This window comes from Podospora pseudocomata, chromosome 3 (genome assembly GCF_035222375.1).
Source record: "Podospora pseudocomata strain CBS 415.72m chromosome 3, whole genome shotgun sequence".
Classification (NCBI taxonomy): Eukaryota; Fungi; Ascomycota; class Sordariomycetes; order Sordariales; family Podosporaceae; genus Podospora; species Podospora pseudocomata.
The window spans coordinates 55,048-69,634 of NC_085887.1; the positions used below are offsets into that span (position 1 = coordinate 55,048).

The following is a 14,587-nucleotide window of genomic DNA, read 5'->3' on the forward strand; positions in this document are numbered from 1 at the left end:
GGCAGATGATTGGGCAAACACAAAGCTTCAAGGTTGACGTCGAGACTGCTCTTCGGAACTAAAGCCGATGAGCTCAATAGCCAGATATGGGGAAGGAAGGATGACGAGGCAGGTGGGTTAAAGGTGTTTTCGGCAACGAGGTGGGGATATATGTACCGGAGTCCCGATGGAATGCACCTCAGTCAGCCACGCAGCCCGTCGCACCGGACTTTTGGCCGGTGCCCGAGCTGTATCCCTGGCGCAGTAGGTAGATGGCGTCTTGCGAGTCGTGGACGCTGGAAAGCTCTGAACTTCAAGCAGAAAAACACCCCGGTTGTTTGTTGACTTCCATCCTTTCCTGGACGAAGACATTGTCAAGGGTGAAAAAGGTAGCAAGATGACACTGATCAAAGTCCCTCAGACGCTGAAAAAGGAAAAGGTTCTCCTTACCGGTAAGTGTGCTCACTTCTCTTGTTAAGTTTCATGTGAGAGTTGACCATCCGACCAGGCGGCACTGGCTTCGTGGCCTCCCACGTCCTCGACTCCCTGGCAACCAACGGCCACCCTGTTGTCGTCACCGTCCGCTCAGAAGAAAAAGGCAACCGCCTCCTCCAATCCCTCTCTCACTTCGGCGCCTCCAACCAAGTCCAATACGCCATCGTCCCCGACATCTCCACCAAAAACGCCTTCGATCCCATCCTTCACGACCACCGCTTCACCTACGTAATTCACACCGCATCCCCCTATCAACTCTCCTTCGCCGACCCCGTCAACGACTGCCTCAACCCCGCCATCAAGGGCACCACCTACCTCCTCGACTCCATCCACCGCCTCTGCCCCTCGGTCACCCGCGTGGTCATCACCTCCTCCAGCGCCGCTATCCTCAATCCGCCCAACCACCGCGATGTCTACGATGAGTCCTCGTGGTCAGATGTGAGCTGGGAGCAGGCCATGCAGCCAGAGCACACCTACCGTGCCAGCAAGAAATTCGCCGAGCAGGCTGCCTGGTCTTTTCTCGAGGAGCACAACCCGCGGTTCACCATCGCGACGATCAACAACACCTATACTTTTGGTCCGCTCTCGCGATCGCTGGCGAATTCGGCAAAGTTTAGCGCGGCAGATGTGAACACCTCCAACCGCCGGATTTGGGATCTGATTCATGGCAAGTGGCGAAACCCAGATGGATCGGCGTGCATCCCGTCCACGGCGCCAGTGTTTACGTTTGTGGACGTGAGGGACGTCGCGGATGCGCACCTGGCGGCTTTGGCGGCGCCGGGACAGAGATATTACACTGTAGGAGGGTTCTTTTCCAACTATCAGATTGCAAGGATTGTGGACGAAGAGTTCAAGGGAGTGCTGGGGGATGATGTGCTCCCGAATCTGAAAGGGCAAGAGGATGATTTTGAGGAAGACAAGCACTGGAAGTTTGATGTGAGTAGGAGTGAGAAGGAGTTGGGGATACGGTATAGGGGGTTGAGAGAGTGTGTGAGGGATGCCGTGGTGAGTATGCTGGAGTTTGAAAAGGGGACGACTTTCAACTAGGAGTATCTGAGGTGGATCCTTTTGTTCATAGAGTTGAACCAGCCTGCTAGTGATAACCAAAGCTGTTTGCCTGTCGATTGTCTTCTTATTCTCTTTCCTTGAGCTTCAACTTCAAGACATCATCATGTACCTAAAATCAAATGATCTGCCGTTGATTCCAGTGACAGACAAAAAAGGTGCAATATCGATCCTTTCTCAGCAAAGATCCACTCCAGAATCAGGCACGGAATCTAGACACCTTAGGTAGATACCCTTTGGTTGACAGTTGATCGCGACCAAAGTTGACCACTTGTCATGTCCCTAAAGCCAGAGGCGGTGTGACCCCCTTTCCTTTTCCTTCGGAAGCTCGAGCATCGGGCATTGGCCCATCGGTAAGCCACTCAGAGCTTGTCTCGGTTGTGTCATCCTCACCACGGCAAAGGGTGGTCGCACAGACGAACAACTGGACGATCTCCGTCAGTTGACTGTTGAGTGATACTGCAGCTGTACACAAACCACCCTAGTGATGATGTTGGTTCTGACGAGCGGCGAGTCCGAAGAGGATCATGATCGACTTGAATGTCTGGAACATGTATGTTGAAAGTGATATCAAAACAGGTTGCCTTGCCGCAAAGTTGGCCATACGGAGTGGCCCAGTTCGCTTCCAGATGACGGTATTCCAGGTTTCCCAAGTGGGGGACGGGATGGTGGTGTGCGGTCGAGTGCAGTGCACATGCTGCGCCGTAGGCTGGCATCTGCGTGCAAGTGGTAATTAAGATGCGGAGACAAGATGCCAGCTCGGTTGGGCCATTGACGGTACCGCGCCCACCTAGACAAGGTACCTTGGGCGAACCAAGTTGACATCTGGGCGATGGTGAGTGTGGGATATTGTAGCTATCGGATGGTATTATATATGGGCCTGAGATGAGGATGGACGACAAAGAAGCCTCTGCTGAGAAACGGCCTGCCGATATTGGCATTCGAGGCGCCTCGCCTACGGATAAAGCGAGGGGATGCAACAACGATGTGATGGGGGTGGAACCTGAAACAAGCCTAGCTGGGTGGATATCTCCGACACCTCCCCCGCTGTGCGTTGGAAGGTGGGGGAGGGGACGAGACAGGTCAAAACCAAACGAAAGAAAACAAAGCCAGGGATCCCGCCAGTTTTGTAAAAACTGTGGCCCTGACCAGACCCAGAGCCGTTGGAAGCTTGTCTTTTGATAACCCCACCTCGGTTTTATGCCTGCTAGGATAGATGAAGAAGTCGATGCGTACGCATGTCCTTTTCCATCATCAACTAGTTTCCTGTGCCAAAGTTCCTCCTCTGCCTTGTTCTTGGTTCTTGTCGATGGCCTCAGGGCCAAGCACCTGCGCACCCCCGAGTACGGCGGCACGGACCCTTCGGTGGCACGCAACTTTTCGACGGCGTGCGCCGCGTGTCAGAGCACCGAGAGGGGGATATATGCTGCATGCGGTTTGGCGAGGTGTCTAGTAGGATCACTTGTGCCTCTCATATAGAAAACCGTCGTCTGTCCGGTCCACCCTGTACGCCGGAGCACCACCCATTCATTCATCCATCCATCCATCCATCCTCCTACTCCTCCTCCTCCTCCTCCTCCACTGCCGGATGTCATCGGGTTGTAATGTTAGAAAGCGGCGGAAATTACGACGTTGCAGCCATGAGTGACATCCTGGATCACGGATTGGGCGAACAACTGGCAGCGGCCCTGCTCACTTGGGGTGGGGAACAGGACCAGGAGGCGAGACGGCAACCGAGAACGCAACCAGATCATCATAACGAGCCCGGTGCTGATGCCCGCTCAGATTCCAGTTTTGACTCTGCCTCTGACTCTGGCTCTCTCACTCCTCTGACCCGTCATCATGTTTACTTCCGCAAACTGATGCGCTTCGCCGACGACAGCACCTGGAGCAAGACAGCCCTGGGCCCCCACAGGCGTGATATTGATGTCAACCTGGAGGACGGCAACGACCGTGACGACAACCTGGATGCTACCGATTCCGATAGCACCTTCACCACCCAACCAGCCAAGAGCACCAATATCTGTGCCCGTTATCGCCAGCACAGGGTAGAGACCATGGAGAACCCACCGCTGCCCCCACAGAACTGGGACAAGGAATTGCCGCCAACACCTTTCGATACAACCCCTACCTCATCATCATCACATCCCCAGATGTCTTGCAGGATATCAACCTTCCCGTTTTCGCATCCATGTGACATACCAGAGTTGATACTTGATCCGGACGAGGACCATCTTCACACCGAACCCAGCCCGCTGCCATCCGGGCCCGTCACCCCCAGCGTGGTCAACGACATCTTCCAACCTCTTAGCCAGACTGCTTCCCCTGATCTCGAGTTTGGTCCCTTCACTCCACTCGCCCTCGAGGCGGATTTTCAGCACTCCATGGAACAGCAGCAGCAGTCCAGAAAGATGTCCATCAAGACCATGGTCTCGGACGTATCAGACGGTCTCGGTATTATTGAAGAAGAAGACGACGTCAACACCGACGGCGTGTCTATGCTCACTCCGACAGAGGCTTCTTTTGGTGGAGCCGCTGGCGGAGAATCCAGCATAGATCGGTTTGGGAGGGTAGATTCAAGGGCCTACCAACCCCAAGCATGGAGCATAAGTTCATCGGCCGGTAGCACCGGGTCGAGCGAGTGGCGCCCCAGCATCAAGAGTTCACGAAAGTCGGTAACCCTCCTCTCGCGCATGCGCGGACGACACTCGGTAGTGCAGGAGGAGCCTTTGGAAAAACGGTCGCTGACTCCGTACGAGCTCAGTGCTCCAGCACCAAGACAGGACGACGACAACTGCGTCGACATGCCGCCCCCGCCGACTGGATCATCGCTGCCTACCATTCACAGTCGCACCGAGATCACCTCGACGACCAACCCTCGGTTCTTTGGCAGAATTCCGTGGTTGACAAGTGATTCGCAGCCCGAGAAGCAGGGGACCGTGTTTGGTGTTGATTTGAATTCGAGCATCAAACTGGCACCCATGAAGATTCGGGTGTCACATCGGGGAAGGGGGTCATCGTACCGGACATATCCGCTAGGCGTTTACAAGTGCTGCGAGTTCATTCGCAAAGAGGGTACCTTATGTTTCCCACCTTTTGCGTTGCGAGGACTGAATGACACTGACATTGGATGCTTTGCAGGCAACAAAGCCGGCAGAGCTTTTTGCTCTCCCGGCAACGCCTTCAACGTGGCACAGCTCAAAGAAATCTTCAACACAGGACCGACTTACGGCGAGAATTTCCAGTTTGAAGGTACCGACTACACGGTCCACGATGCCGCGCGTTTGATTCTGTTATACCTTGAGGAACTGCCCAAACCTCTCATCACGTCATCAGTTGTAAGGTGTTGGGTGTTGCTGGCCCGCCAAGAGGGAGCCATCGAGCCGCCTTGTCCACGGGTCGAAACCGGACTCGACTTTTGGACCGAAGCCCTCAGCCGTCTGCCAACCGCGTCCCGCAATCTCGTCAAGCACCTCCTCGCCATATTTGCCGAGGTCTTGCTGCAAACGACGGGAAACGTCACAGAGGCAGATTCACGGCATTTTGCTTCGGCAGTCTCGCGGGCACTGTTCCATCAGGACACCGACGCTAGTGTCGTGGCTGGTGGTGCTCCCACAGCCAGCAAGAAGAAGACCAACAAAAGGAGCGTCCATCCGACGCTGGCTCTTGCTTTTTTGATTAAGAAGCGAGGAGAATATTCGGCGACGTTGGGCAAGGCTACAAATATGGGTACCAAGAGAGACACCCAGTTTTTGCCCACCACGAAGGAAATCATGCAATGGAAGGGATAGAGGGAGATATAATGGCGTGTTCAAAAGCTACGGGGACACCGGTTCCAAGGTGGGCATCATGGCCTAGGTAGGTAGGATGTGGACGGACAGGAGATGTGAACGGAGAAACTGGCACGCGCGTTGGTTGAGATACCCCTTTTGCTTTCTTGCTCTTCTTGCCATTTTTACTGCATTTTAGTCTTTCAAGCGTCGGAGGGGTTTGCCTACACATCACATCTATCATCATCTTCACACAATCATCATTTTTCGGCGTTTTTCTTTGTTATTTCCGGGAATGGATGAGCCCAATGTACACCTGGATTCTACATGTCGAAGCGGATAGTCATTTATTACTGTTGGTACCTATAGTCTGGGTTGAAAAAGGGTCAAGTAATCGGATGGAAGAAGGTTGACTGGGGAATTGTCACGATATTAAAATATCATCTAATGCTGCTGTCCATTATTCTCTGGTTTTTCTGATCAAGCTTGTGACAAGAATATGCTGTTAGTTTGCCATTTATATGAACGTGAAAGCGAGATTTCATAGAAGGTCGCCGGCAAATCTGATCTACCATGCCTCTCATCAACGGCATTTAGTTCTGTTGTCGATCAACTTGGGGTACATGGCCCAGCTCTATATGACCTGCATTGTATGGTTATGCATGAAATAAACATGGAGCTATCCCAGAAAAGGACAACTTTCGATGGTGGCATAAGAATTCAAGAAGCTAGCAAAAATGGACACGACTGAGGTCAAAAGAGTACAGCGGGAGCAAAACGGGGGAACACTCGGTTTCCTCAGTGTTGTTTTTCTAGAGGATTAATTGCTCTTGACCGTCCGTCCGGGCGTGCTATTCAAAACGGGGGCTGCCAACACTCCATTTTGATCCATTCAATTACACATATGCTTGGGTGAAAGACAGTGCCATTTACCTCAGGAAGGAACAAGGCTACCGAGCATTGGGATTTTCAATCCACTATCTATTAATAGTTGGTAAGCAAACCTGGTGAACAGCATAAGACACGCCTCCTCTCGGTGTGGTCCACGGCCTCCAACATTGAACCACACCATTAGGTTTACGCTCTTACACTGTCACGGCTTTATATTCCGCAGGTCATACACCATAAATGCCAAGAAAAACAACTAATTCTACCATGAGAGATAGAAGCCCCGAAAAAAAAATGTGATAGCTCACCAGTCAACACCCCCTAGAAAGGTGACTTACCCGCAGTAAAGCTATTCTTCTCTATTTTTACATTGGTGATTCGACCGCGTCGTTGATACTACATAACCAGCTAGTTAGTATCGAGCAACGGAATCGTAGGGTCTGTAGCAAATTGTTCAAGTACCTGTAGGTCCCAAGTTTTGCCTGATGATCTGAAGTTAGCTACGCAGTTCTGTTGAAACGGGAACGTCTCGAAACGGAGAAAACAGAGGGATCGGAGGTGCTTACTGAGGTTGAGCCATTTTGAGTTGTTGACATATGCTCCAGAAAAGGTGATTATATGGGCAGGTGGGCTTGGGAAGGGGAGACCTGCTTGGTGATGTTGTCGTTAGCGGCGAGGTGTGGGAGGTATTTGGATAGCAGCTTCACTGTTATGCTGGGCAGAAACTCGACTGATGAGAGCATGTCCAGCAGATAGCCGTAGCATAAATCGATAACAGTAAACGATTTTTTTTTTTGGCACGGATAGATATGTCTGATAGCTATTGTGCTGCTGTGTTACCTCCGAATTCTCCGAGTGACTCTACATTTCAACTCTCGTATAGGCAGTGGGTGAACATCACTACGTATTGGTGGTATAAGTTTCAAACTTACTTGCTGCTTTTGTAACAAAACATAGCGTAAACTAGACAGTAGAGGTGATCAGAACGTAAGAACAAAGGCCAAAAAAAGTCTATACAGGCTGTTCATGCTGGCATTACAACTTTGTTACACATGTAGCTAGCCGGTACTTGTTGTTGACACAGGAGGAGGAGTCATAAAGGGGCTGGCAATGCCATCAGAGCCATCCAAGATGGGGCTCTAGCCAACCTGCATTGCACAGGCTTCTTCCAGGCACCCATGTTCAACAAGTGCTAGGACTCAACATCTTCCAGGCTTAATAAATGGATGCATATGTTCTAGAAACATCTATCGGTCATCATGGCTCATGCCCGTCTCTGATTCGATGGGGCCGGACATGTTCGGACTCGTAGGACTATCGACCATCATGGTAGTGTAACCCCGGCAAAGCGCCGGGTCCGAACTTGCAGGTATGACACTTATCACCATCTGAATGGAGGCTCAACGGCTCCACGTTGAGTATATATATCTATATGGCAAACTCAGCTCAAACCCGTCTCACACAACTTACAACATCCCTCGTTTAAACATGTCCAACGCTGTCGAAACCGAAAGAACCCTTTACAGGGGCTCATGTCACTGCGGCTTTGCCAAGTACACCGTCCGGCTAGACTTCACCAAACCACCTCCGTCTCTCCATGGAGCAAACGCCACCAGATGCAACTGTCGCGTCTGCCTCAAAATGGGCACCATGCTCACAGACCCCGGAGACGACGGGTCGTCGACATTTACCCTCCTGACACCAGCAGAGAAAGATCTCGGCATGTATGCATTCGACACAGAGCGGGTGAGGTGGTTCTTCTGCCCCAAGTGCAGCATCACTCTCTACAACAGGGTGCATGGGGTGTTTGAGGGGGTCGAGGTGCGCACGTTTAGGGTAAATGTGCTGACGCTGGATGAGAGGGCGGATGGGTCGCCGATGGAAGATCTGAAGAATCTCAAGATCAAGTACTGGGATTTCAAGGGAGTAGAGTTGCCCAAAGCGCCTCTTGATGAACCTGTCAATGGAGGAGTGTGGTGAGGGTTGGGGCACTGTGTACCCGCAGCTTACCTAGTTAGAAATGATTGGCCAATGATGCCAAGCTGACTCCACACTTCCCGCTCGATGTGCGCGGGGCAAGCAAGCTGCGCCCTGTGATGTTGGGACCTAATTATTTTTGGGGAGCTGGTGTCCTGACTCCTCTGCCGAATCCCTAGCCCAGCAAGTAATCGACCATGGCCAAGAGCGCGAACAAGGCAAAGAAGAGAAAGCAGAATGCCCAGGCCGAGGGGCCGAACAAGGCCGCAAAGACAGCGGCAGTAGCGGCGGCGACAGCCTGGACAACACCCCCCGACAGCGACGGCGACGGCCCATCTCCCGGCTCGGCGCTCGAGCCCAGGACCTTGCAGACAGTCATCTCGCACGAGGAACTCGATATGGCCATCGACACCCTCAAGACGATTGCCCAGTACCCGAACCTGATCAAGTCCAAGCAATGCAAGGACCTGCGTGTCGCCGTCTACGATTTCCGCCAGGCCTCTGCCATCGATGCTGGAGCGAACGCCAGCCTGACGGCCCGCATCACAGCAGCCCTCGCCGATGAGCGATACACAAATGTGAGGATCCTGCTTGCCGAGATGAGAATCCGGGAGCAAGAGCCAAAGCTTGGTGCCCTATGTCGATGGGTGCGAGATCTGGACATCATCAGCGGCCTGTCTACGATACCCGGTGGTGGCGATGGCACGGCTATCCGGCGCAGCGAACGGGACGAGCAACGCCTGCGGGTTATCGACGCCATCCTCCGTGTCACCGGTCCCGTCGATACCAATCCAAACGCCGTGCCAATCTCGTGCAACCCGGGCATTGCTCTCCAAGAGATCTGGGACCTCCGCCCCTCCACACCCTCGGAACAGGTATACGCCTCGGTGCTGGACAAAACAATCTTCGAGTCGGCGCCGCCTACATTGGCCACCGGTCTCCGGGTCATTGAGACAACACCAGGTCCCCTTCGCAAGCCTCCCAATCACCATGATGCCTTGCTCTACACCACAGCTCCGAACACCATACCTCTTGCCACCGAACGGGCCCCTGCCACATACCAACCTCACCCAGTTGTCCCTGGTCTTGGTGTAATTCGAAACGTCCTTTCTCCCGAAGAATGCAAGGCCATAATCGCGGCTGGTGAGACGGTCAACTTTCTCCCCGATGCCCCGATGCGGGAAGACGGTGATGTGAGCATTCTGGCGCACAACTTCTACTGGGTTGCAGACAAACTTTTCCACGACACTCTCTGGTCACGCGTGGCGCCCCATGTTCCGGCCTCGGTGAACGGACGCCTAGCACGTGGGCTCAACCGTCGTTTCCGAGTGTATCGCTACGTCCCAGGCGCCGAGTATCGCGCGCACATTGATGGCGCTTGGCCTCCTTCCGATGTCCTCCCCGACGACACCTACGTCTATGATGCCTCGCCCCCCGGAAAGAAACAAAGCTCGCTGTTTACCTTCTTGATATACCTGAACGACGAGTTCGAGGGCGGAGAAACTACCTACTTTGTGCCGGCAGCGCGAGAGGGCGTGCTCAATGCCTACCCCATCCGGCCCGTGATGGGCAATGTTGCCTTGTTTCCTCACGGAGATCCCAGAGGAGCGTTGCTACATGAGGGAACTGGAGTGAGGAAGGGGGCCAAGTACGTGATCCGGACAGAGGTGGAATACGATGTTGAGCCCAGCGAGTAAAGCAGGAGGTGAGTATCGGAGGGCCAGCATGCGCTCCGGACTCGAACACGAACGACAAAAACGACTGGCCTGGAGCACACTTCGCTTCAGCGTCCGCATCTTCAAACTTGGTGCGCATTGCCCACGTTGGTTTTAACCGCCTTGCACGCCTTGCCCATCTGCCACGATACGCAGCTTGACTGGACTGGTGCAGGAGGCTGCTCGCTGATTGGGCCAAGAGAGCGGCGTTATGGATTGTCGTGGCGGCCGTCCTGACGGTCGTACCTGCCAAGCCTAACATGAGTTGGGCACCAGAATGGAGACATGGAACGCGCAAGCTGGCGGAGCCGGCTTGTTCAATGCCGAACAGCGTTTTCACTCGGTCTTGCTGGCAAGGGTTTGAGCCTGTATGGTAACTGGCGGTCGATGAGAATGCTTGTCAAGCGTATAGATGTGCAGCTTGAAAGCCTTGATAGCCCAAGAGAGACCCAAACAAACAACAAGGGCTGCTGGCTGCCCAAGTGGCATGCTTCAGTTTGACTCCATCAACTACTTATAGCTTTTGCATCCGAGTACATACATTGCACCGTTTTGGAGTTTTGGGGGGCATCTCCACCTCAAACATACATGCTTGTTGTGACGTCTCGAGGTGTTAGCACCCTCGCCGCGGTCTCCAACACCGCCATCATGTCTACCTCTACGGTCGAGAAACGATATCTACATAGCACGAGCTACAGCGAAGCTGTAGTGTCGGACAACTACTCATTCTCGTATGTGCCACTATTTGCTCCATTCCTCCCAGCCAAGGTTCAGATCTAACACGAACCAGGCCATTCAGCAGCCCCCTCACCAGCCTGAAGTTTCGAAACGGCATGTGCTTGACTGCACATCGAGAGTTCCTCATCCAGAGCCCCAAGCTGGTCTCACTCATCACTCGTCACGATTCCTTCCCCGAAACCATCAGCCTTCCAGAGGTTTCTTACGCTGCTGGCCAGATCCTGGTTGCCCACCTCTACAGCGGCCGCTGGACGGAGCTGGCATGGTTCGGGCCTGATGGCGGCGGCCTCGAAGATATTGCCAGATTGGAAACAGCCCTCGAGGTCTACCTGGCCGCCAGGAAATACGAACTCTGCAGTCTCGAGGCTCTCGCTCAGATCCACATTGAGCAAGACGCAGCCAGGCTGGACATTTTTACTGTCATCGATGTCGCCAAGAGAGTGTATCCCGTGCCTGACAGCAACGACACTTGGTTCCAGCAGCATATCAAATCCCGCATCAAGGCCGATTTTGACAAGCCGGACGCTGCTCTGCTGGCCAGGCTGGATACCAACTTTGCTGATGAGTCCTCTATCATCAAGCTGGTCTTGAAAGGCATGCTCGAGGCCTATCGGGACAAGACTGAGGCTCTGGCCCAACAGGCTGCAGCGTTGAAGAGACCTTGCACACCATCTAGTGACGGGTCTTTTGAGGAGGTTGAGTGCCCATCGCTGCGGACTGTGGTTGAGGATAAAGCTGTTGTCTGTAGCAAGGAGGACAGCCAAACCACATCTGCCCCCACGGCACCGCCTGCTTTGCTACCTACCGAGGTGGCCGTCGAGGTCTCAACAACACATGCCAATCCACTGCTCGATAAGTCGGTTTACGAGATTGCACCTGAGGCATTACATGCGACTGAAGAGCCGACAGTGCCGAATGTTACTCCCGTGCCTGAGCCAGAGCTTCAGGCGCAAGTATCGGACCACAACGGCAACAGCAGCGGCGCCACGACAACAAGGATCAAACTGAAGAAGTGCAAACACAAGTCGACCAAGGCGCGCTGGGAGTGCAAGGCGTGCGGAAGGTGCACCAGACCCTCATGTGTGTCATGCAAGTGCAGGATGTGCACGGTCAAATGTCGTGAGGAAAACCATCGAGCTGTTTCTGACCCAGTGGTTGAAGAGAAGGTTTCACCTGAGGTGGTGCCTGAGGTCGTTGTGGCAGAGCCCGCTCCAGTCCAGGCGGAGGATGATGGCTGGGATTTTGCGGGCACAAGTAGTAAGACCTTTGCGAGGAATGCCCAGATCGATGCGGCGGCGGCGGCGGCGGTGGTGGTGGTGGCGGAACCAGAGCCCGAACCGACGCCTGTGCCAGAACCACAGTCCATTGTCGAAGATATTCCGCGAGACTCTTTTGATATCGCCAATAACGACAGGAAAAAGGAGGCGAAGAAGGGGAAGCAGAAGGCTGTGGTTCGCCCAGAGACTGAACCCGTGATGCGGGAGATTGAGCCAATCCCCCTGATGGAACCGGCTGCAGGACCAAAATCGAAGCCATCGATGGAGGACAACCCCTGGGCGTTTCCATCGACAAAGTTCACGAAAAAGAAGGCAAAGGCCGTCGTCGGCACTGGATCGGAACCTGTAAGTGAGACCGGGAATGCCCAGCTCATCGCCGAGATTGAGCGTGGTTTTCCTCAGGGTGGGTGGGACTTTTGGGGAACGTCAAAAAAGCGATAGGTTAGCTTCTAATATGTGATGTGATAGCAGGTGGTTAGATTGTCATTGATCTTCTCAAGTATTATAGTTCGTTTCCAGTTCCCTCCTCGCCATGTTCACTTCTCGATAATCCCTCCCCTTAGAAAATCCATCCAACGTCGCAAAGAACAGCGTCGAAACAATCCCCACCACCGACACAGCACTGCTGCACAGTATACTCATTTCTCGGGTGTGATTTGAGAAACAGCGCGAGCAACGTATTCCACAGCATCACAACCCCCACCACTACCGCGATCCCAACACCTTTCTTGCAAAGCCCCACGACAGCGACGATGTATTTTCTTGCTGTCCCCTCTTTTCGGGTGACACCCTCTTCCTCTTCCACCGCCATCCTTCTCTCCCCCTCTGTCAGAACCACACCTCGGTCTCCCCGGCAGAGTAATAATCCCATCAATAATTGAACAACCACCTCCACCCCCGCAGCCCATGACGTCCGTCCATACTGCTGTAAATCCCACTCTGTGGGCGCGGGCCGAAGCCATCGTCAGCCATTTTGTGACGCTCGAGACTGGGAGGTCGAGCAGGGATGGAAAAAAATGAAGCTCCACAGCAGAGAGGGTTGGTTGTTCTGGGAAAAATGCAAATGCAAAAGTGAAGGTCGTGCCCGGAATCGAACCGGGGTTGCCGGAATTGTCCGATGCTATCAGAATCCGGAGTGATAACCGCTACACTACACAACCGACGGTTGTATCTGTCCAGTCCAGAAGGAATGTGACCCTTTGCTGTCCACACTAAACAATTGTCATGCATGTTTTCTGGATCGCCACTTCGACATTGAAGAAGCCGCAACGATTACTCTTTACCTAACATATCACTACCTGGTATCCTTTACCGAGTCTCCTGTGTGTCTGGAATCTCACCCTCACCACCCCCCTCCTCGTCTCTTTCTTCCTCTTCCTGTTCCTCGTCCTCCTCGCTCTCCTCCTCAATATCCACCATCCCAATCGGCACAGCCTGCACCGCCGTACCCGTCCTCTTACTCCCGATCAACATCTTGTACGCCTCCACCACCTCAAGAAACACGTCCTGCTTCCGAAAGAATTCCGACTGCGCCCTCATCTCCACCTCCAGCGTATCCTCCGCCCCCCTGGACGTCTGTGAAAGCAAAACCTGGCTACCCCCAATACTCTGACTGCCTCCCATCACAGCGGGAGTACTCCCTGTTCTGTGCGACGCAGAGGCAACACCGGAATACCTAGGAAAATGCATCCCCAACGCCACCACACTCTCCGGCCCGGTGAGTCCCCGACAGATGTGCAGAACCGCCCCGGAGAGAGCGGGACACTCCTTCTCAAACACCTTTTGGTGTCTCAACTCCCGCAGCAAACTGCTCCGTATCAAGTGTTGGTTGATCTCCAGTATTGCCTTCAGCGCGTTCAACCGTGTGCCCAAACTAGCGGGCCAGACGGAGGCGGCGTGGATGTACCTGATGTTGGTCTGCACGCCGCGGGCGGTCATGATGGCTTCGAAGTCGGAGGGGGATATCGTGTCGAGGGATAGGGGCCGGAAGGCGGATTTGACGGCTGTGACGATCGCGTCAAAGGCAACGGTTTGATCGGGGACCGGGGTGTTGAGCTCGTCGAAGCGGGCGGAGAGGTAAGAGGCAGTTTTGCGGCGGCAGGGTTTGCCCGAGGTGACGAGGTGGGAGATGAGCTGGCGGACTTCACGGTCGGAGAGGACGGTGCTAAGGATTGTGCGACAGTCTTGGATGGGCAGCTGGGAGGCGACGGTAGGGAGGCCCATGATGGCAGAGGGGGTGAGTTTGGAGGTTGCTTTTGGTTTCATTTTGAGTCGGTTGGGGATAAGGGCACTGGTGGTTGGGATGAGGGTGAGGGGGGAGGAGAAACCTGGGTCGGTTTGTCTGCGCTGTCGCTTCGCGGCGCTCTTGCTCTTGCTAGGTGTCCGTGGGGTTGGGGCATGGATGCCGTCGCCTTTACCGTTGTCGTCGCCGTCGCCGCCGCCGTCGTCCTGGAGTCGCTTCATGATGCCGGGCTGATGGGGGATGGGTCTCAAGGGTATCAGCATCTCAATGCGGGACCCAAACAACTGGGCGAAGCGTCACCGCTGCCGCTGCCCTCAAGGGAAGGTGAACAAGGTGCAAGTGCCTGCCTACAAAAGATGCACACCTGTGCTGGAGATTTAGGCTTCACCGGACCCCCACCGCATTCTGCCCCGCAAGGTTCGACATCAAGACATGACTGGA

General features: G+C 54.0%; 7 protein-coding genes and 1 non-coding gene across 8 annotated transcripts; 6 read left to right on the forward strand and 2 right to left on the reverse strand.

The window, feature by feature from the left end:
• Window positions 1-78: 78 nt before the first annotated feature.
• GRE2_1 (methylglyoxal reductase (NADPH-dependent) gre2) lies at window positions 79-2,457 on the forward strand. The gene is made up of 2 exons (XM_062888321.1): window positions 79-431; window positions 488-2,457. Exons 1-2 carry the CDS (start codon window positions 377-379, stop codon window positions 1,519-1,521), a joined length of 1,089 nt encoding a protein of 362 aa, XP_062744150.1. The 5' UTR covers window positions 79-376; the 3' UTR covers window positions 1,522-2,457.
• A 212-nt stretch (window positions 2,458-2,669) lies between these two features.
• QC762_300100 (uncharacterized protein) lies at window positions 2,670-5,768 on the forward strand. The gene is made up of 2 exons (XM_062888322.1): window positions 2,670-4,614; window positions 4,681-5,768. Exons 1-2 carry the CDS (start codon window positions 2,970-2,972, stop codon window positions 5,328-5,330), a joined length of 2,295 nt encoding a protein of 764 aa, XP_062744151.1. The 5' UTR covers window positions 2,670-2,969; the 3' UTR covers window positions 5,331-5,768.
• Window positions 5,769-7,838: 2,070 nt separating this feature from the next.
• On the forward strand, window positions 7,839-8,177 carry QC762_300110 (uncharacterized protein; the record flags this gene model as incomplete). The annotated part of the gene is made up of 1 exon (XM_062888323.1): window positions 7,839-8,177. One exon carries the CDS (start codon window positions 7,839-7,841, stop codon window positions 8,175-8,177), a length of 339 nt encoding a protein of 112 aa, XP_062744152.1.
• A 194-nt stretch (window positions 8,178-8,371) lies between these two features.
• QC762_300120 (uncharacterized protein) lies at window positions 8,372-9,871 on the forward strand (the record flags this gene model as incomplete). The annotated part of the gene is made up of 1 exon (XM_062888324.1): window positions 8,372-9,871. One exon carries the CDS (start codon window positions 8,372-8,374, stop codon window positions 9,869-9,871), a length of 1,500 nt encoding a protein of 499 aa, XP_062744153.1.
• A 606-nt stretch (window positions 9,872-10,477) lies between these two features.
• On the forward strand, window positions 10,478-12,345 carry QC762_300130 (uncharacterized protein; the record flags this gene model as incomplete). Its single annotated transcript, XM_062888325.1, has 2 exons — window positions 10,478-10,620; window positions 10,680-12,345. The coding sequence occupies 2 exons, from the start codon at window positions 10,478-10,480 to the stop codon at window positions 12,343-12,345; spliced, it is 1,809 nt and encodes a 602-aa protein (XP_062744154.1).
• Window positions 12,346-12,542: 197 nt separating this feature from the next.
• Window positions 12,543-12,866, reverse strand: QC762_300140 (uncharacterized protein; the record flags this gene model as incomplete). Its single annotated transcript, XM_062888326.1, has 1 exon — window positions 12,543-12,866. The coding sequence occupies one exon, from the start codon at window positions 12,864-12,866 to the stop codon at window positions 12,543-12,545; it is 324 nt and encodes a 107-aa protein (XP_062744155.1).
• A 113-nt stretch (window positions 12,867-12,979) lies between these two features.
• Window positions 12,980-13,064, forward strand: QC762_0047340. Its single transcript has one exon. It is a non-coding gene; the product is annotated as a tRNA-Gln (tRNA).
• A 148-nt stretch (window positions 13,065-13,212) lies between these two features.
• On the reverse strand, window positions 13,213-14,409 carry QC762_300145 (uncharacterized protein; the record flags this gene model as incomplete). The annotated part of the gene is made up of 1 exon (XM_062888327.1): window positions 13,213-14,409. One exon carries the CDS (start codon window positions 14,407-14,409, stop codon window positions 13,213-13,215), a length of 1,197 nt encoding a protein of 398 aa, XP_062744156.1.
• Window positions 14,410-14,587: the final 178 nt, after the last annotated feature.